The following is a 22,500-nucleotide window of genomic DNA, read 5'->3' on the forward strand; positions in this document are numbered from 1 at the left end:
AAAAAAAAAAAAAAAAATCCTGTTGTCTTTTTTTTTTTGTAAAAGAGAATAAAAAAGTTTCTGTTCTTGACATGTGTTCAAGAACTTGAGAAGTGAGCACTTTGAGCTGATGCAGAGCGATCTTTCCTTAGAATACATCAATCATGCTGCTCCCATGCTATAAAACAGCTAATTGGTTTAAAAGATCTCTGTGTATACATATAAGAAATCACAGGTTTAAAATGAGGACAGTGGGAAATTATGCCAGGTGCTGAAACATTTGCTTTTCATTTTAAGTGCTGATACAAAGCTTCCTCCATGTGCCCTAGGAGGCCACATGCTGAAACCTTGTGAGGAAGTCTTCTTAAAAATATATAACTCAGATAATGACTCATGTTAGCTAGCAGACTGAGCTCATTATCTCTCCATAATAGGATAGGCTCAATTCAAATATAATCAAGTTGTTAAATAGAAGATAAGGAAAATGGAAGAAGTGGGGAATTTTTTTGTGATCATTAAAAAAAAACCCAGGTATAATGGAGCATTGTTCACCATGTCAGACTAATGATGTCCTCTAAAAGAGAGGAGGAAACGGGAAAATTTCATCAGATATGAAGAAGAATAATTAACTGCCTTTCTTTCTGCCATGCCTTGGTCAGGGAAGTGGACATTCCAATTAGCAACTTTAGTAGACAGGCAGAACCTCTGGATTTTGTGAGGTTTGGGCAAAGGTGTCATGATGCTATTCCTGTAGAAACTCATCAAGCATCAAAGGCGCCCTTCCCTGCCAATTACATCCATTTGTTCATAGAGCTGATTAAAATGCTTCATAGTTATAAGCCACCTAGTTACTTTGAGGCTCAGAAGCTCCGGAAAGAGGAACAAAACGTGGGCTGAAATATACTTATTTAGGAGGCTCTGGCCTTTGACAGGTAACTGTTTAATTAGCTCAGCCTGTGTGAACCATGACTTACACCTATCTGATTTGAATAGTTTGTTGCTGCTATGGGTTCATTTGATGTGATGTTTCTTAACCATGATCTTGTATTTTAATCTTGACCTCTTGGCCAGATTTAGTGAGCACACAAGTCACAAGAACAACAAATGGAAACTGAGGCACAGGGAGCTTAAATAAAGTAACTAATGAGTGAAGGTGCCAGGAATGTACTTGGAAACTCATCCTGTTTAACGCCGCATTTGAAAGCATGATTTTCACCCTTAACTGTCCTCTCCTTCTGCACTTCTGACCGTGGGGAATGGAGCCCTCCATTCATGCGTTCTGCCCAGTTAGGAACCTGAGAGTTTGCTCGGTTGCTCCTGTCCTCCTCACATCTGGCAGCATGAGGCCCACACCCTAAGTGTTATCTCTGCCCCCACAACCACTGCTTCAGTTCATGCCACATCATTTCCTGCCAGAACTATTATAGTAGCTCCTAATTGGTCTCCTGTGTTCATTCATTCATTCAACAAGTCCTAATTAATCAGCCAGTACGTGCCAGGCTTTGATCGTCCTCCTGGGCCACCTCCCCTAGAGGCGCAGAGCAAACTTTCCAAAGAATGCATTGAGCATGCCACTCCCATGCTTAAAAAAGCCAAAAAAAATTTTTAGCCAAAAAAAATTCTAGGCCAAAAAAAAAATTCTAGGAAGCCATTAGCAAAATAAGCAAAAGGGATACTTTTATCTTCCCCACAACTTGTCATACACAAAATTGCGGTGGCCCAAATTGTTCTTACATATGCATGAGAATGGAAAATGTTCCACTACAAGTGTTGAAGTCAAATCTCTTTTAAAAACTGATTAATGGAACTCTCAAAAGTCAAAGATGGCCAGGCACGGTGGCTCATGCCTGTAATCCCAGCACTTTGGGAGGCTGAGGCGGGAGGATCATTTGAGGTCAGGAGTTCGAGACCAGCCTGGCCAACATGGAGAAACCTCATCTTTACTAAAAATACAAAAATTAGCCAGGTATGGTGGTGGGTACCTGTAATCCCAGCTACTTAGGAGACTGAGGCAGGAAAATTGCTTGAACCCTGGAGGCGGAGGTTGCAGTGAGCCGAGATGGCGCCACTTCACTCCAGCCTGGGTGACAGAGTGAGACTCTGTCTCAAAAGAAAAAAAAAAGAAAAGTCTAAGATGATACCTATGAGACAGGTGTTTCGTTGTTGTTTTTGTTGTTTGACATTCTTTTATTATACTCAAGCCATTTCTGGCAAATAGAACATATTAAGCTTTAAATTATCGTTTAAATTATTAAACTATTATTAAATTAAATTTGTTTAAATTAATGTAAGTTATTGTTGTTATTGATGATACTATTATCATTATCATTATTATTATTCCTATAGCATCCTGGAAGCACTCAGGTCTTCCTGACTCCTCTGAGTCTTTGTTTCTTTCAGTCTTCCTGAGTACAACTCTACTGCCTTCTTCTGAAAATAACATTTTTATAGTAACTCTTCAACTCCAAGGGAGTGCTAAATTCTTAAGCCAAATCATATCCATTTGTGTGGCATTTAAAGACTCCCTCCACCTCCCATGGTTCTTCCCTTTAGACACCCCTTCCTTCTCTCTCCACTCGGATCGGCATCTCCATCATTCAAAACACATGGCACTGTCTCCCATCCTCGCTGTTCTACTTGCCTGGAACCTCCCTCCCTCCCCCAGCTACCATGGCAGAATACCAGAGAGGTTTGGAGTGAGACAAACCCTCCTATTTACTAGCTGCATGACTGGGCAAATGAGTTACACCCTGTGAGCCTCAGATTCCTATCCTGAAACATATGTATAAATACCTACCTCATACCATACGGTTATTGTGAGATCAAATGAGACCATGGATACCCAGGGCCCAGCACCTAGTAAGAGCTCAACAGATGCTAGCTGTTGTTGTTGTTTGTTGTTACACAATTCCAAACCCAATTCTTCCATGAAACTTTAATTATCTACTCTCATCTACACATCAATCTCTCTGTTTTCCCACCTTCAACTATACTTATGGTCAGGAGTTTATAGTAATTAAATATTATTTCTTATGCATGCTTCTCCCCAAATAGACTGCAAAGTTAACTAGGACATAGATCATGTCTTATGCCAACACAAGTGCCTACAGGAGCCAGACAAGGAACAGAAAATAGACAGGGTACAAAGAAATAGGGAGGAGTGAGGACTCTGGCCAACTCCAGGGCACATGTAGCTCTGGCCAATTGTTGTCGTGCGGGAATATGGGTCCAGTGTTGCCAGATCTCAGCTTTTTCAAAAGAAGCCAGAAATCCAGATTCTTATGTGCAATGTCCTGAATTTTAAAAATTGGGCCAACACTGTTCAGGCCAAAACAAAGCATGTCTGTGAGACCCCAGTTTGAGAAAGCTGTCTTATTCAGATGGCCCCTACAAGTTTGTACGCAAGCTGGTTATTTGGACCTCTGAACTCACTTTTATAGAGAAACAATGCCATGAATGGCAGTTAGGGATCCAGGCTAACCTCCCGGGCTGATTTTCATTCATACTGAACCTGAAGCTTAGGACAGTCCTAAGAAACCTGTTCTTTATGTGAAACCCTTTTCCCACTGGAAAACACACTTAGAATTCCAATTTATGATGTCAAAGACATACATCAGAATGTAAGCCTGTTCAGGACAGGACCATTGTTTTGTTCACCACTGTTCCCTTAATGTCTAGAACATCGTCTGGCACTTAGTAAATACTTGTTGAGTTAAAGGTTATCTGTGTCTTTGTCCATCTGTCTACCATGAATCTGTTCACTGTATGCAAACATGAACTATCTTGCTCATTGTGATATCCCCAGTGCCTGGCAGCTGATAAGATCAATAAATATTTGTTGAATGAATAAATGACTGAAATAATCTATCCATAAGACACTTATTGAGCACCTACTGTGTGCCAAGGAATATGCTGTGTCTCAAGGATGCAGAAGTGACTCAGACACTATCCCAGCCTCGAGGAATTTGATCACCTAGAAAGGATTACATCAACTGTTTCTGGGAACATTTCTAAAAACCATCCCAAGTTACTCAGTGTTCCCCATCCCAGAAGATGGGGAGTGGATGAGATGATCGGGGACTGTTCAGCACCAGGTTTTGTCTTGGTGCTGACAGGTCTGTGTCCCTAGGGTTGTGTTCCCCCTCTGCGGGATTTGGATATGAAATGATTGAACTGATGTTCTTGCAATCACATGTTGGAATGACTTGAACAAGCGCTGCCCTTTCAAGTGGGCACCTTGGGGGGCCGTGTCCTCATTCCACTTCACTTACGACAGTGCTGGGCCACTTCTTTGGCAAATGCTCTCAGAGGGAGTTTTGAAGCCACTTGAGGACACTTGTTTCATCACTTTGGAATTATGCCTTATTTCTGACCCAAAAAACTGGGGCTGGGGGATGGGTTTCCAGTTACTTTATTCCCCCAACTTGCTTCCAAATGACTTTGGGTTGTTTCCTAAAATCTAGTTAATGATCAAAGGAGAAATGTTTCTGTTGGTGAGTTGATTTAGCAGTAGGTACCCCAGGCTTTGAAGGCATGACCCTAAGAGAAGTTTCCAAATTGCCTTGTGCCACAGCAGTTTTCTTGGGAAAGGTATTTAACCTTCCAGAGTGCCTAGGACAATGGAGGCAAGATTCATTTGGATGCCTACATTCTGGTGTTTGGGTTAAAGAATAATAAATTATTTAAACCCTGTATCTAATTTTTGTTTATATCCCCAATATCTAGCACAGAGTCAGGATACATCGTGCCCAAAAATGTTTTCTGGAGAGGAAGAATGAATTATGAGGAGGTCTGACATTTTCTCAGTGCTTCCCATGCACGTGCCAGGCACCACACGGATGCTTGTCCCACGTTACCTCATCTAATCATTATAACCACTTTAGAAGGCACTCACAATTCAATACCACCAAAAGGAAACTGAGGCCTGAGCTTAAGTAACTTGCCCAGCATCACCAAGTCAGCAAGTGACAAGGCTGGGATGTAAACCCAGTTGTAGAAAATCTCTCCTATAGAATTCCTAACAGAGACTCAGTAAGAAGGTAATGGGTATAGAATCATTACCCCTAGCACAGCAGAGAAGAAGAGGATTCTAAAGTAATCATGGAGCCAACTTCCTCCTCTGGTCATGAGACCTCCCTTCAGTCAGCAGATTAGTGGCTGGACAGCTGTATAGGCCTCTCCCAGGGCATTGGTTTCCCCAGACAATCCGCTTCCATTGCGCTTGTCAGTCAACGAGCTCCAAGATGTTGACACATCCTCCTTTGGCTTTTAGCTATTACAAATGGCTCCTCAAGTGGGTCTGTGGTTCATTCCTGGCTGACTGGGGCACCCACAAGACCCTATGTAGTTTTTGGAGTTTGCAGGTATCTGATCTAGCCAGAACAAGGCCAGGCCAATGACAGTACAGAGTAGAGGATCTGGGAATTTGGGCTGAAAAAGTAGCCTCGTGTCATACCCAAAGGGGCCAGGATTCTGACGCTGCCAAGCCACTCATGCCAGGCTTGACCTTGGGTAGCTTGCTTTGCCTTCCTGGGCCCCAGCTTCTCCACCTGTAGAAAGAGCGCTATTTCTAAGGTCTGCCCATCTCTGGAGGACTAGAAAGAACAGACCGTTCTTGCTTGGGGAAGGTAACACAGTTTTTGCTCACTGGGCATTTATTTCCCTAGGCTGGAGGAGAACTATGAGATTGCAGAGGGGGTCTGCATCCCTCGCAGTGCCCTCTATATGCATTACCTGGATTTCTGCGAGAAGAATGATACCCAACCTGTCAATGCTGCCAGCTTTGGAAAGGTGAGTCCAACCTCATCAGGCTTGTCCTCCCCACCACCCCAACTTTAAGTAATTTATACACGGTTTTAAAGCATTTTAGCTATTTTTTTAAAGTTATCAAAGTACTTACTTTGGTACTTTGACAACTTCAACTTCACTGTAATACTTTGCTATCAAAATTTCAAACAATTCAAAAACATTGTAAAGTAAGAAGGGTATGTCTAACTTGAATTTCCTCAGTACTTAACTTTCACAAAGCAACTTATTTTCTCTGAGGGGCAAATATTGAACTCACAAGTGTGTTACACAGATGTCAATCAACCCGGAACAGGCAACCTGCTTGGCTTAGTCATGTAGATGCTTGGAGAAACTGGAAATGGCCCTGTTTCCTTAGATTGGAGGTGTGGGAGTCCTCTGCAAGGAGGGGTACTATCTGCATTATCACCACAGTCCTAACTGTTCTCTTTCCACCTTATAATAAAAATACAATCCACATTTAGAGCCATGTCTACAAAAAATTGTTAGCACTGAGCATTCCCATTTAATAGGCCAAGGAAAGCTGTTGGGGCATTCTTTAAGACTGATCATTTATTTATTCAATGGCTAAAAGTCTGTATTTTACACCAAAAAAAACACACCCAATTTGAGCCAATATACCTAAACCCTTCCTCCTTTTGTTAGCTTCGTTTTCTACGTGTAATTTTCCTGCATCTGCTAACAAAAATAGGCTTGTTCTGTACCACGATTCTTTATCAGTTTTCTGAGTGCAGGAATACGAAGGGCTGAAATGGCAGAAAGAGGTCAGTGTATGAGTTTCAGGAATTCCCTTTTCAGATCCCCAACAGATAAATCATCAGTAGGAAAAAACAAAGACCAGTGTTAGGGCTAGGCCAACCACCCTGGAGAGCCCAAAAACGGAGTGGCTGAGAAATGGCTTCATTCAATAAATTGGAGGATGCTCTGTCACGACTTGGGGAGGAAAAAACGTTTCTGTGTTGATTAACACAATTTCTCCAAAGTGAAAGGGATGTTTTTTAAAAGTCAGTGGAGAAACCACCTTTGACTATTTCTTTCATTCATTTCTTCAGTCCTTCAGTATTGGTAGAGACTGGCTGTGTGGCAGGCCCTGTGTTAAGTAGTGGCAGTGGGGACCCAGAAAGGAACTCGGTATGGCTCTGCTATGGAGGTGCCCCTCAGCAGGTGGGAGAAGGGAGAGCACACACTGTGGATGTGTATGCTACCAGAGCTTGGTCACGTGCTTGCGGTCCTGGAATATTCGGTGGCACCTACAAACCCTCTCGCAGAGGCCACAGTGGAGAGCCCAAATGAGGCCTCTTAAGTACAGGCTGGGGGACAGGTTAGGTGAACCAAAAGACCAGGAATCCTCCGTTTCCTGGACTTATTATCTAACCTCTCTGAGCCTCAGCTGCCCCAGCTTCCTCAGGGAGATGTTGCAAGAGTCGACTGAGATGATGTCGGTGGATGATGGAAAGTACTGTTTACTCAGTCATCCAGTAACTCAGACATTTATTAAGCACCTACCATGTGCTATTACAACTGTTGCTGTTATGAATTCCACGTGAGATGTCTGTGCATAGACATAAATAGATATTTGTTAGCTTATATTCTGCAAAACAAACAAAAACCCTCACCACTTTTAGAAGCTCGGATTTGCCTGCCTAAGAAGCCTCTATTCTCTTTTTCTCAACTACTTTTGTAACTCTGTTAGCTTGTGGTTTTCTTGACCTCCTGATCTAGGTAAAATCAGTTTAAACTCACGCCTTCACCTCAGCACCCCAGTCCCATTTTCGTTTTAAGTCTCGAGCCTGCCCCAAGACTTCAGCAAATCTCAAGGCATTTGCATTCTCAGGGTCACCTTGACTTGGGACTCTTCCTTCTGGTCATTAGCCATGTGTGGCTGTTTAACTTAAAGTTAAACAAAATAAAAACTTCAGTTCACTAGCAGTTGCATTAACCACATTTCAAATACTCAAGAGCCACATGTGACTAGAAGCTACCATATTGGGCAGTGCAGAATGGAACGTTCCCAGCATCACAGAAAGTTCTATCAGACAGTCCTGTGTTATACTGCAGTGAGTCAAGGAGGAAACTCAGCACCCCCTTTGCTTTTCGCAAGACAGCCCACAGGAAGCCTCTGTGATCCTAGTAGAGTGAGATTTGTAGGAGAGGTTTACATCCCAAACAGGGTTTACATCCCAAACAGGGTCCTACGGAACAGACATACCCCACTTCAAAATGCTCTTCAGCCTCTTCACCACAGTGGGGGTTTAGGGGGGGCTTACTGGCCCTGCCCCTGCTGGTTCCCAAAACTAGTCCCAGCTCTTCTCCACCCTGCTGTCTCCCTTTTCTCCTCTTCCATCTCCCTTCTCCTCATTCTCCTCTCCCCCTCCTCCTTGAGACACCCCCCACCAAATGTCTGTCTTCTGCAATCTTTGGTTTCTGCTGACATCTATGCCCGTAAAGGTATCTCACCCCAAATAGCTTTTCAAACTATTTTTCCAAACAATACATTTTCTCCCTAAGAATTATACTGCCAGCTGCTTCCAAAATAGTCATTTAAAAAAAATCTAAACTCCATCTTATCTTCAGCCTGAAAACAAGGAAATACTCAAATGGCATTAAGAGCACAAATGCAAATGCTCTGTGCAGCTGCCTTGCCATCAATTTCAAATGGACTGGGAATTGGGGCTGTCCTTCCAGCCACAGAGGACAGGAGCTGCTTGCTAAGGGTTTCCACACTGAGCTTGCTGGATTGAAATCCCAGACACACTTGCCTTTCCTGAGGACTCCAGCATGCTGCAGCTGTCATCTCCTTGAGAGAAAGGGAATAGTTGTTCTGTGAAACTTTGAGGTGAAATCGTGGACAGTCTTCCTTTGAGCAGATCCATCCAAACTTATGATTCATTGATGAACTTTTAACTTAGAGCAGGCGAGGTTTAATATTTCAGCTTAGCTTTTGGAGAACAAATATATCGGTAGTAGTCTCTACTCAGCTTGCAAGTGGGCTGAGGCAACACAGACACCAATGCTGAAGCTGTCCCCCAGGGTGACCTGGTTGGGATACCATTCTTCATAAAGTGGGTGGCAGCCATTGCTTCACTGCAAGTAAGATCTGAAATATAAATCCTCTTTCCAAGTCTCTGGCCAAGCCCCATAAGCACCAACTTCCAGTAACGCTGTATTGACTTTGGGTCCCAGAATTAATTTAGGGAGTGTAGAGAATGTGAAAGCTTCTAGCTGAACTGGTCTTGTGCCTGCTTTCTCTGTTAAGGGTAATGAAAAGTCACCCGACTTGGAGTCATTGAACTTTTCTGAGCTCGCATTTCCTTATCTTTAGACAGGAATAATCCCTCACGAAACTAGGGATAAAATGAGACAGTGCTTATGAGGGTGTTTTTTGAAACTATAAAGTGCTCTGCCCATCAAATAAATCATCATTCTCTAAATGAGGGCCTCATTCCATCTCACCTCCCGTATTTCCTTACCGTGCTTTATTTTTCTTTATAGCATTTATCATTACTTGAAATAGATATATTTATACATTTATACAGTGTAGTTTTCTCTCTCTCTACAGATATATAGCTAACTTTCCCTACTGCTATTCTAGGCTTGCCAAATATCTGTATCTATATCTATATCTACACCTATCATGTGAGTATAGAGAAGCATTATATATACATAATGATTTTGTTTTGTCTGTCGCCTCTAGAATGAAAGCTCTATGAGGACTTTTTTGTTCATTATGCATCCCCTACGCCCAAAACAATGCCTGGCACAGAATAAGCCCTTGGATATTTGTTACATGTTGTATGATTTATATTTACATTACTTGTCAGGGATAATGTGAATCATTTTTAGGTATGTGAACTCATTTAACCTTCATGATAATAACTCTATGAAACTGGTGTTGTATCCATTTTCCTTTAGCCCATTTACTGAGTAGGAATGAACTTATTGAGGTACACATGGAAACTAGCTGTACTTTTACTTACTTTGAAAAATCGCCTTCAGAGTTCTCTGTCCAACTCTTCCTGTTCTGATGATGATGTCTTCAGAGGAAATTCCACAGCATCTGGCCATGTTCACCCATCACATCAGTCTTGGTTGAATAATTACAGCTCATTCTCGGCTATTAAAAAGTGCAGTTCAGTCCAATTTAAAACTTCAATCTCACATCTAAGTCAGGGCTTCTTCCTCCTTGTGGCTTAGAATTTGTTCTTGGAAAGACGGGTAGGGTCAGCTTTTTCTCCTTCCTTTTCTGGCTCCTGCAGGATTGGAGATGGGAGACAGTGGAGGAGGAAAGGCAACAAGAGTCATTCGACCAACTGGTGCTCACTGGGGGCTTCTCCTAGCTATCAATGCCTTCTGCTATGACTGTCACCCAAATGCTGGGGCCAGGGGTCCTGTCATAGGTTTTGGGGGAGCCACTGTGGATTTCTGTCCACATTAACTGAGAGATGCACTCTCTAGCCAACCTCCTACCACCTCCACTCACAGGCTGCTTTAGCCCCGCAGGTGACTGAGGCGTCCCTCTGTCGCTCTGTTATTGTGTTGGAAGCTTCTGGCCAACTTACTGCACGCTGTTACACCCTGATTCTTAGAGATGCCCAGAGGAGCCCCACAAAGCAGAACTGGCAGATAGAACAGGCTGAACTCAATGAAGCATAAACAAAAAATAGCTTTGCTTTGTTCCAAGTCTGTCTGTGGCTCACTTCCTTCCCTGACCCCTGATGGTTGCATGGCAGATTTAACAGCTTTTGGGTTATTGATTATAAGAACAAGCATCTTCTCAATAATTTAGACTCTCTTTTAGGTGTTAAAACTCCATTCCAGTCCAGTTCTTGAATTTAAAACTGCAGTCTCACATTTACTTCAAAACTCCTCCCTAGCCCAGCTTGGGTCTGCCTATCTCTGGCTTGGACACCCACAGTAAGGAAGGGAAGAGTGTGATCCGATCTTCTCCCCTTCCCTGGCCTTTCCCTCCTGCTCCTGGTCCCTTTAGGTGTGTTAGACTGAGAAAAAATACTTCCAGAATATAACTCTAGCTCTCCAGGGAAACAGTGAAATAAATTTTTAGAGAACAACAGAACTATAAATTGAAACAAACATACAGTAATAGGGATCAGAATTGGCATGCACATGACATTGTCCAAGCTTATCAATAGGCAGTTTTTTAACAGATGGTGGAAGTGTCTAGCTCTGTCTAACTTAGAATGCAACATTCAGTTTTTATACAATTAAATAGCAAACATTTATGCAGGGCTTTCTGTATACCTGGTACCGTTCCAAGCACTTTACATGTATCAACCTTGTCTGGTCCTCCAAATAATTCTATGAGGTAGATACTGTTATTGTTCCCATTCCATGGATGGTAAACTGAGTCCCAGAGAAGTTGGGTGATTTGCCAAGTTCACACAGCCAGTAAGTGGTGGACTCAGGATGTGAACCAGGCAAATATGGCTCCGGAGCCCATGTCCTTAGCCACCTCGTTTACACAGGATGAGTTATTTCAGGGCTAGGCTAGGTATGTGTAGAGGCAGGTTTTGTGTACACACTTGTCCTTTTGACTTTGTTGTAGTTGTTAGTAGTCATCTGGTGACCTCCCAGGTGATGGAATTTTGGAGAGAAGTCTCAGCCTCTCTGTATCTCAGGGGTCAAGTGTGCTGATCACTACAGTTGAGAAATGCTTTCCCAGATCTTCCCAGCTGGGGTGTTCTGGGTACTGTGGACTCTGGGGTACTGAGTACTACCTCCCTCAGCACCCCGGTTCATCCATTTATCTGATATTCATTTATCTCATGTCTGTGTGGGTCAAGTCCCATGCTGGGAGATGGGATACAGAGTGAAGTCTGCCTTCGAGGGAACGACCCTGTAGAAGAGACATATACACACGAGTGACTGCAAAACAAGATGGCAAATGCACTTCCCGAGCATGAATGCAAGATTGGAAGGACACAGGATTGGAAGGGTGCTTCCTCCTTGTGGGGGTGAGGGGCAGCCTGAGAACCAGGCTAGTCGTGGAAAAGCTCCAGGTACTGAGCATCCCCCTCCCTCAGCCCACAACCCTGGAAGATCCATGAAAGCTAAAGTGAGTGTTTTAATTTCACCAGAAACCTCCTTCTCCTGCTTGACCACTTGTCTTTCAGAAACTCTAAAACAAAAACTCTACCCACACAAAGATGGAACATCACTGCATTTGGCCAACAAGCTAAACCTTTTCAGAGAGAAAAACTGAGCCTCAGATTTTTGAGCAAAGAGAACATCTCTAACCTACAAATGAGTTGCTTTCTAAGCATTTGAAAGATGCATTTCAGTAGAGCAGAGGTCCTCAACCACTGGTCTGTGGACTGGTACTGGTCCGTGGTCTGTTAGGAACTGGGCCACACAGCAGGAGGTGAGTAGGTGGGCAAGTGAGCGAGCATTACCTCCTGAGCTCCGCCCCCTGTCAGATCAGTAGTGGCATTAGATCTTCATAGGAGTGAGAACCTTATTGTGAACTGCACTTGCGAGGGATCTAGGTTGTGTACTCCTTATGAAAATCTAATGCCTGATGATCTGAGGTGGAACAGTTTCATCCTGAAACCATTCCTTCAACCTGTCTGTGGGAAAATTGTCTTCCATGAAACCAGTCCCTGGTGCCAAACAGGTTGGGGACTGCTGCAGTAGAGGCCACAAAGTGAAAGAATGTCTTCTTCAACTAACACTTATTAAGGGTCCACCATGTGCTGTAGCCCAGGAATTTCCAATAATGTCAGGTTTTGAGCCCTGAACTTAAGGATCTATCACCCTTACTCACCATGTGATGTTGGGCAGGTCCTTTTCCCTCTCTGAACCTCACTTCCTCCATCTATCAAATGGGGAAGTTAGTCTACAAGCATATGAGGATCCTTACCATATTAGCCCAAAACACTTTTCAACTAGAAATCATAAAATAGCTAACACTGACTCTGTGCCAGTTCCTGGGCAAGAGCTTTTCATGGATTATCTCATTTAATCCTTGCATACTCTGTGAATGAGATGCTGTAATTTTGGTTTTTTGTTTGTTTAAAACTTTTTAAAAGAGAAATTTTAGTTTTAACAGCAAAGAATACATTGTACAGAGATTTCACATATACCCCCATCCCCACACTTGCACAGCTTCCCCCATTATCAATATCCCTCACCAGAGTAGTACATTTGTTACAACTGATGAACCTACATTGACACATCATCACCCAAAGTCCATAGTTTACATTAGAATTCACTCTTGGTGAATTCACTTACATTGGTGAATTTGCTCACATTCTGTGAGTTTGGACAAATGTATAATAACATGTATCCATTGTTTTGGTATCATGCAGAGTATTTTCACTGCCCTAAAAATCCCCTGTTCTCTGCCTAGTCCTCTCTCCCTGTCCCCTAACCCCTGGTAACTATTGATCTTTTTACTGTCTCCAGTTTTGCCTTCTCCAGAATGTCATATAGTTGGAATCATACAGTATGTAGCCTTTTCAGATTGACCTCTTTCCATTCATAATATGCATTTAGGTTTCCTCCATGTCTTTTATGGCTTGATAGCACATTGCTTTTTAGTGCTGAATAATATTTCATTGTCTGGATGTACCATAGTTTATTTATCCACCTACTTACTGAAGGATATTTTGGTTGCTTCCCATTTTGGCAATTATGAATACAGCTGCTATAAATATGCATGTGCAGGTTTTTGTGTGGACGTAAGTTTTCAGATCCTTTGGGTAAATACCAAGGAGTGCAATTGCTAGATTGTATGGTAAGAGTTTGTTTAGTTTTGTAATAAACTGCCAAACTGTCTTCCAAAGTGGCTGTACCATTTTGCATTCCCACAGCAATAAATGAGAGTTCCTGTTGCTCTACATCCTCACCAGCATTTGGTGTTGTCAGTGTTCCAGGTTTTGGCCATTCTAATAGGTATGTAGTGGTATGTCATTGTTGTTTTAATTTGCATTTCCCTGATGATATGTGATGTGGAGCATCTTTTCATTTGCTTCTTTGCCATCTGTATATCTCTTTGGTGAGGTGTTTGTTGAGGTCTTTGGTCCATCTTTTAATTGGGTTGTTTGTTTTCTTATTGTTTTTAAAGAGTTCTTTGTATTTTTTGAGCAACAATCCTTTATTAGATGTGTCTTTTGCAAATATTTTCTCCCAGCCTGTGGCTCATCTTCTCACTCTCTTGACATTGTCTTTCACAGAGCATATATTTTTAATTTTAATGAAGTCCCATTTATCAATTATGTTTTTAATGGATTGTGTCTTTTGTGTTTTATCTAAAAAGTCATCATCATACTCAGGGCCATCTAAGTTTTCTTCTATGTTGTTTTCTAGGTGTTTCACAGTTTTGTGTTTGACTTAGATCTATGATCCACTTTGAGTTAATTTTTGTGATGGGTATGAGGTCTGTATCTAGATTCATTTTTTTTGCATGTGTATTTTCAGTTGTTCCAGCATCATTTTGTTTAAAAGATTATCTTTGCTTAATTTATTGCCTTTGATCCTTTGTCAAAGATCAGTTGACTATAGTTATGTGGGTCAATTTCTGGACTCTCTATTGTGTTTTGTTGTCCTATTTGTCTATTCTTTTGCCAATACCATACTGTCTTGATTACTGTAGCTTTATTGTACATCTTGAAGATGGGTAGAATCAGTCCTTCAATTTTGTTCTTCTTCAATATTGGGCTGACTATTCTGGGTCTTTGGTCTTTCCATAGAAACATTAGAATCAATTTATTGATAGCCACAAAGTAACTTGCTGGGATTCTGAGTGGGATTGTATTGAATCTATTGATCAAGATGGGAGGAACTGACATATTGGCAATATTGCATCTTCCTATCCATGAATATGGAATCTCTATTTTTATTTGGTTCTTCTTTGATTTAATTCATCAGAATTTTGTGGTTTTCCTCATGTAGTTCTTATACATAGTTTGTTAGATTTCTACATAAATATGTCATTTTGGGGGGATGCTAACATAAATAGTATTGTGTTTTCAATGTCAAATACCACTTGTTTATTACTGGCATATAGGAAAGTGATTAACTTCTGTATATTAACTTTGTATCTTAAAACCTTGCTTATTAGTTCCAGGAGATTTTTTTTTTTTTCTTTTGTAGAATCTTTTGGATTTTCTACTTGGACAATTATGTCACCTTTGAACAAAGAGTTTTATTTCTGCCTTCTCAATCTGCATGCATTTTATTTCCTTTTCTTGTCTGATTGCATTAGCCAATGCAGTATGATGTTGAAAAGAAGTGGTGGGAGGGGACATCCTTGCCTTGGTCCTGATCTTAGTGGGAAAAGTTTGAGTTTCTTACCATTAAGTATAATGTTAGTTGTAGGTTTTTTGTAGATGTTCTTTATCAAATTGAAGAAGTTACCCTTTATTCCTAGTTTTCAGAGAGGGATTTTTTTTCTCAAATCAGAGTGGGTGTTGCAATTTGCCAAATACTTTTGTGCATCTGTTGATATGATCATATAATTTTTTAGCCTGTTGATGTGATAGATTACATTAATTGATTTTTGAATGTCAAACCAGCCTTGCATGTCTGGGATACATCCCACTTGGTTATGGTGTATAATTACTTTTGTACATCATTGGATTCAATTTGCAAATATTCTGTTAAGAATTTTTGCATCTATGTTTGTGGGAAAATTGGTCCGTAACTTTTTTCTAATGTTTTTTGTCTGGTTTTGGTACTAGGTAACAGTTGACCTCATAGAAAGAGTTAGGAAGTAGTCCCTCTGCTTCTGTCCTCTGAAAGAAATTGTAAAGAATTGACAAAATTTATTGTATAAATGTTTGGTAGAATTGACCAGTGCACCCATCTGAACCTTTTTGTTTTGGAAGGTTATTAATTATTGATTCAATATACTTAATAGATACAGACCTATTCTGTCTGTTTCTTTTTGTATGAGTTTTGGCAAATCAAATCTTTCAAAAAACTAGTCTATTTCATCTAGATTATCAAATTTGTGGGCATAGAGTTATTTATAGTATTCCTTTATTATCCTTATAATGTCTATAAGAACTGTAGTGGTGTCTTCTCTTTCATTTCTAATATTACTAATTGGGGTCTGCTCTCTTTTTGTTATGCTTGCTAGAGGCTTATCAATTTTGTTGATCTTTTCAGAGAACTGGCTTTTGGTTTCATTGATTTTCTTTATTGATTTCCTGTTTTCGATTTCATTGATTTCTGCTCTAATTTTTATTGTTTCTTCTTCTTACTTCAGATTAAATTCACTCTTCTTTTTCTAGTTTCCTAAGGTGGAAACTTAGATTATTTATTTTATATCTTTTCCAATATATGCATTCAGTGTGATAAATTTTCCTCTACTCACTACTTTTACTGCATCTCACAAATTTTAATATTGCATTTTCATTTTTATTTGGTTCAAATATTTTTATTTCTCTGAGAATTCTTCTTTGCTCCATCAGTTATGTAGAATTGTTATTTTATTTTCACATATTTGAGGATTTTCTAGTTATCTTTCTGTTATTGAATGATAGCTTAATTCTACTGTGGCCTGAGAGCAGACATTATATAATTTTTGTGTTTTATGACCCAGAATGTGATCTATCTTGATGAATGTCCCATGTAAGTTTGAGAATATATATTCTGCTATTTTGGATTAAGTAGTCTATTAATATCAATTATATTTAATTGATTCATGTCCTTACTGATCTTCTGCCTTACTGATTTCCATTTCTGATAGAGGGGTATTGACGTTTCCAACTATGATACTGGATTCATCAAGTTTTCTTTGCAGTTCTATTAGTTTTGGCTTCATGTAGTCTGATGCTCTTGTTGTTAGGCACATGTATATTAAGAATTGTTGTGTCTTCTTGGAGATTGATACCTTTATAATTTTATATGCCCTTCTTTATCCTTGATAACTTTCTTTGCTTTGAAGTATGCTCCATATGAAATTAATATAGTTATTCCTGTTTCTTTTGATTAGTATTATCATAGTATATTTTTCTCCATTCATTTACTTTTAATCTATATGGGTCTTTATATTTAAAGTGGGTTTCTTATAGACAACATATAGTTGGGTCTTGTTTTTTGAACTGCTCAGGCAATCTTTGTCTTTTAATTGGTGCATTTAGACCATGATCTTCAAAGTGATTATTGATAAAATTGGATTAATATTTACCATATTTGTTACTGTTTTCTATTTGTTGCCCTTGTTATTTGTTACTATTTTTGTCTTCCACTCTTCTGCTGCCCTTTGCGGTTTTAATTGAGCATTTCATATCATTCCATTTTTTTCTTCATTAGCATATATATCAGTTATACTTTAACATAAAAAATCTTTTAAATGGCCATCTAGAATTTGCAATATATATTTACAACTAATTCAAGCCCACTTTCAAATAACGCTATACCACTTCCCAAGAAGGGTGAGCACCTTATAATGAGAAAATCTTAACTTTGGTGCCCTCTGTAAAAAGTCACATACACACATACTTATGTATGTGTTTTAATTGATATACACATATAATCAAATATTTTGTTGCCACTATTATTTTGAATCACTGTCATCTGTTCGATCCATTAAAAAACAAGAAAAATAAGTTTTTATTTTACTTCACTTATTCCTTCTTCGGTCCTCTTCCTTTCTTTATGTAGATCTGAGTTTCTGACCTATATCAATTTCCTTCTCCCTAAAGAATTTCTTTTAATATTTCTTGCAAGTCAGGTTTACTGAAAACAAATTCCCTTAATTTTTGTTTGTCTGAGATTGTCTCTACTACTACTTCAGTTTTGAAGAATAATTTCTCAGTGTACAGAAAGCTAGGTTGGTAGGTTTTTTCCTCTCAATACTTTAAATATTTCATTTCACCCTCTTCTTGTTTACATGATTTCCAAGCAGAAGTCAAAAGATAGTCTTATCTTTGTCCTGTATAAGTAACTGGGTTGTTTTTCTCTCTGGCTTTTTTCAGGATGTTTTTCTTTATCTTTGATTTTCTATAGTTTGAAAATGATATACCTTGATGTAGTTTTCCTGTGACTTGGTTTTTTGTTGTTACTTGACATTTATCCTGCTTGGTGTTCTCTTAGCTTTCTGAATCTGTGATTTGGTGTCTGACATTAATTTGGGGAAATTCTCATTTTTGTTTCACATATTTCTTTGCTTCTTTTCTCTCTTTTTTCTCTTTCTGATATTCTTATTATGTATATTTACATCTTTTATAGTTGCCCCATAGTCCTTGGATGTTCTGTTCTGTTTTTCAGTGTTTGTTCTCTTCGCTTTTTAGTTTTTGATGTTTCTGTTGATATATATGCAAACTCAGAGAGTCTTTCTTCAGCTGTGTCTAGTCACCTACAAATCCATCAAAGTCACTCTTCATTTCTGCTACAGTGTTTTTGATCTCTAGCATTTCTTTTTGGTTCTTTCTCAGGATTTCTCTCTTTCTGCTCACATGGCCCATCTGTTCTTACTTGCTGCCTAATCTATCAATTAGAGCCCTTAGCAAATTGATCACAGTTGTTTTAAATTCCTGGTCAAATTCCAACATCCTTGCCTTGTCTGGTTGTGATGCTTGCTGTTTCTTTAAATTGTGTTTTAGCATGCCTTGTAATTTTTTCTTGGTGGGTGAACATGATGGGCCAGGTAAGAAAGGAATTGCTGTAAATCACCTTTAGTCGTGTGATGGTAAGGCATGTTGTGGCGGGGAAGCAATCTATTGTCCTGTGATTAGGTCTCAATCCTTTAGTGAGCCTATGCCTCTGGACTGAACTTTACTACAAGTGTTTCTCAATTTTTTTTCTCCCCTCTTAGATGTCATAGGATGGCTAAAGTTGGCTAGAATTGAATATTTCCCTTCTTTCACGTGGAAGGTTAGAGGTGACTGGTGTTGGGCTATTTCCTTCTCTGCATGGAAGGCTAGAGTTGACTGGAGTTGGGTATTTCCCTTCTCCCAAGTCAGTTAGGCTCTGGTAATACCCCAGCAGATTAGGCTCTGGTTAACTAGCTTCTCCTGAAAGCAGGCCTTGTTAAGAAGAACAGAGTGCTCCGGCGTATTTCAAAATGGGCCCTTTTCTTCCCCTGCCTGCCGGAAGCATGAGGGACTTTTGCTCTGATATTTACTGTGGGAATCTGGTCACACTCCTAGAGGTACATCTCTCAATATTGTGTGGGTTCCTCTATGATTGGGCCTCCCTGGAGTTATTTTTTAACTCTCAGCCTTGTCTTCATTAAGCCTTCACAACTCATCAATTACAATTCAGGTGTTCCTACCCCAGCACTGGCTCCTGAGGCAGTTCCCACTCCTGAGTCTCTGCTCCAGGAAGCCACGACTTTCTGTATTTGCCTGTCTCTCCAGTCTTGGGGGCAGTAGTTTGCTTCGTCTCCTCCCCTCTCTTAGGGACCCAAGAAGAATTGTTGATTTTCAGTTTGTTTTGCTTTTACTCGTTAGGATGAAGTGGTGACTTCAAAGCTTCTTATATACAGAACCAGAAACTGGAAGTTAAAATGCTGTTTTTATTCCCATTTAAAGATGAGGTAGTTGGCTCCAGGGCCTATGTTGTCAATATCAGATTTCTGATAATGCAAAGGAGCTAAACACTGGAGCGTTCTCTATAAAGTAGATCCTGGGTGGAAACCAGAAGGTCTCTGAGTTATTATAGAAATTGGGGCTGTGGGGAAAGGTGTCCCTCCCCATTCCTCGATAGTGGCTTAAATAAATTAGTGGTCTTACTTTTCTTCCATAAACTAAGTCTAGAAGAAGGTAACCCAGCTGTAGTTGGGCAGCTCTATAAGAGCATGAGACCCAGGTTCTTCCTCTGTGCTCTGCCCTTTCTAGTAGATGGCTTCCAGTTTCTATATCACTTCATCGTCCAAAATGACTGCTAGACTCCAAAGACTATCTTCCAGGAAAGAAGTAGAAAAAAATGGGGTGAGGGGAGAAAGGTCAAAGCTCCCAGTTCAGTCAGCCCTCTTTAGACTCTTTCCCAGAGCCCAGCCCAGTGATTTTCCCTTACATCTCATTGTCTTCCTTTGGCTGTCTGGAAGGCAAGAAAATGTGGTCCACTCTATCCTGGAATAAAAACAATGGTTTGAGCCAGGTGCAATGGTGCAGGTTTATAGTCCCAGCTCCTCAGGCAGGAGGCTGAGGTGAGAGGATCGCTTGAGCCCCTGAGTTCGAGTCCAGCCTGGGCAACACAGTGAGAGCCCATCTCTTAAAGTTTTTTTAATTTAAATAAATAATTAGGATTTATTTATCTTGGACTAAGGATGAAAGGGAAACAAATAATTAGGGTTTAGTGGGGAAGGAGTAGGCAACTAGCCATTTTATGCACATAAGGGCATTTCACACATCCATGTATCATTGTATATGTTACAGCTATGAAATGGAACTCAGGATCCTGGAAGAGTATAGGTTATTCTCTCAAATTATGAGCTCATGGGAAGTAACATAGGTGGTACAATGTGATCACTAAAGACTGTGGAGGGTGACATGATTCATGGTCAGGAATTTGCTGAACTTTTCAGGAAAAGGCTGGCTTACGGATAGGCACTAGATAGTTGTGTTATAGTGTAATTTGAATATGTGGAGAGGCCATTTGGCCTCGAAAATATACCTTCCGAAATAAAGGCTTAATGATGTCTTAAATTCCTCAATTCCACTCATTTAAATCTGTAAAAATGCAACTAGAACAGGATAAGCTCATTCATTAATACTTATCACTTACTAACACTTCAGTATGTATGAGTTTAATTTATTAAGGAGACTTAGAGATCAGTTGATGCCATCCCTTCACTTTCCAGATGGGGAAATTAAAGCTCAGAGGGACTGAGTGGTTTTCCCCATTTCCTACATTTAGTGGCAGGTCTCCCCCTCACCCACACTGGATCCAGTGGTGGGGCTGAGAGTGGGGAAGAGACACCGGTAAGAGGTAGAGAGACTGGAGAAAGGGAAGCTGGGGTGACAGATGTGCTTGCATGAATTGGATTTATTTAGAGCCTGCATTTTTCCAGTGAGGACATGGGTAATTGGCAGTTTGGGTTGTGGGTGGCTCATCCTTGAAGATTTGGCTCCTTTCTCCTTGCTGACCATCCTTGAGCAATGGGGAAAAAAGCCAAGTGTGTTCTGGGAACCTGTGCTTCATCAGCTGCACTTACCTGCATTGGAGAGGAGGATGGAGACCCCCTCATTTACATGTTGGCCCTCTTCTAGACCCACCAGTCTGCCCACCCTCCTCCCACCCTGACCTGGGGTCACTTGCACACCCCTGAACTGACACAGTAGAAGATGAGGGCACTCAAGGCATCTTTAGGATTCTTCAAAGATGGTCTTTTTCTAGTTATCAAAGGGAAAAAAACATGTACATAGACTTTCCTTCTACTTTTAATTCTTGCATATATTTTTCTTAATTTTTTTGAATCTGCTGTGGGGTGTCCATGTCAGAATGCCTGATTTCACACCAGGTTTTTTAAGGGGTGTGTGTGTGTGTGTATGTGTGGGTGTGTGTGTGTAGTGCCATGTAAAACTCTGAAGTCAAACTGTTTGGGTTTGAATTTGAATCCTGATTGTACCACTTAGCAGCTGTGTGAGCTCAGATAATTTCCTAATAGCCCTGAGCCTCAGCTTCCTCATCTGTAAAATGGAATATTGATAGCAATCAATCACCTGGAGAACTGTTGAGATAATGACTGTAAAAGGGCTACTTAGCACAGAGCCTGATAAATATAAACACTCAATGCTTGTTAGTCAGGACTTCAGTTTATTATAGCAACATTTCATGACTTGAACACATCATGTTTTTAATATATTATCACTACCATATCAGTGTTCCAGCCTTTCTAGGTGCTCTTCTTTCTGAATAATTTTGAGAACAACTGTTCTAAAAATGTCCTACATCACACACATGCTGCCATCACCACCCTCGCCCTCTCTTATTGTCATCTTCAGAATTATTCCATTTTTGACTTAACCTGTATCTTATGTAACTCACCTCATTCTAACTAAATCAGTGTGTGATGACTGTCTTCTCTCATGTACACGTGACACATTATCCAGTCACCCTGAGGACAATAAGGGGTTCACATACGGATTTTTGGAATTCTTGTTATTGCCATCCGTGGTACCCTTCAAGGGGCAACAGATTCACTGTTACCTTTCCAGCCCTGGGGCTTTTCAAGGAATCCTTCGTCAATCCATATGCATGATTTGAAATTCCACTTCTGTCTCATTACACTCAGTATGAATTTCTTATAGAAATTTTGCAAATTCTCCTAGGGAATTTCCTGTGGAATCTGTAGCATTCTCTAACCCTTTCATTCCCCAGTTCCTGGCACCCAGGAAGTGCCATAAAAATTGTTGAATAGGTAAGAGTTATGTCAGTATAGTAAAATGACCCCAGCAAACACTCATTTTAAGATGGAAGCATTGAGATAGGATGTTTTACAGTCCCCATTCATATCATCACTTTAATTATTTTTTCTTTTCAGAAAAATAGACTAGGTTTATTGTCAAAATAAAAAAAGTGAATATCCCGCTTTCAGAGTTAAATTTGTGACCATTAGTTCCCTTTAGCCAACTTCTTTCCCTAATTATTTCTCTCTTTTGTTCAAAGAATTGTTTCTTATGTGTGTTTTTAAAAATATGCCACGAGATTTCCAAAATACATGGTTATAAAACAGGAATTTGTCATTGTATTAAATTTCTAATTTCTTGCTACTCGAAAAGCCTTCTTTTCCCACACCTAAAATGA

General features: G+C 40.2%; 1 protein-coding gene across 6 annotated transcripts in view; it reads left to right on the forward strand.

The window, feature by feature from the left end:
• RFX4 (regulatory factor X4) overlaps positions 1-22,500 on the forward strand; it is a 184,627-nt gene that overhangs the window by 66,606 nt on the left and 95,521 nt on the right. For all 6 annotated transcript variants that reach the window (XM_017888249.1, XM_017888252.1, XM_017888251.1 and 3 more), the window contains exon 4: positions 5,646-5,769. In XM_017888249.1, coding sequence (XP_017743738.1) covers positions 5,704-5,769 — 66 coding nt within the window. In that variant the 5' untranslated portion in view covers positions 5,646-5,703. The remainder of the gene's footprint in view (positions 1-5,645; positions 5,770-22,500) is intronic.

The sequence above is a fragment of the Rhinopithecus bieti genome, unplaced genomic scaffold (genome assembly GCF_001698545.2).
Source record: "Rhinopithecus bieti isolate Rb0 unplaced genomic scaffold, ASM169854v2 scaffold_17930, whole genome shotgun sequence".
In the NCBI taxonomy this organism is placed as follows: Eukaryota; Metazoa; Chordata; class Mammalia; order Primates; family Cercopithecidae; genus Rhinopithecus; species Rhinopithecus bieti.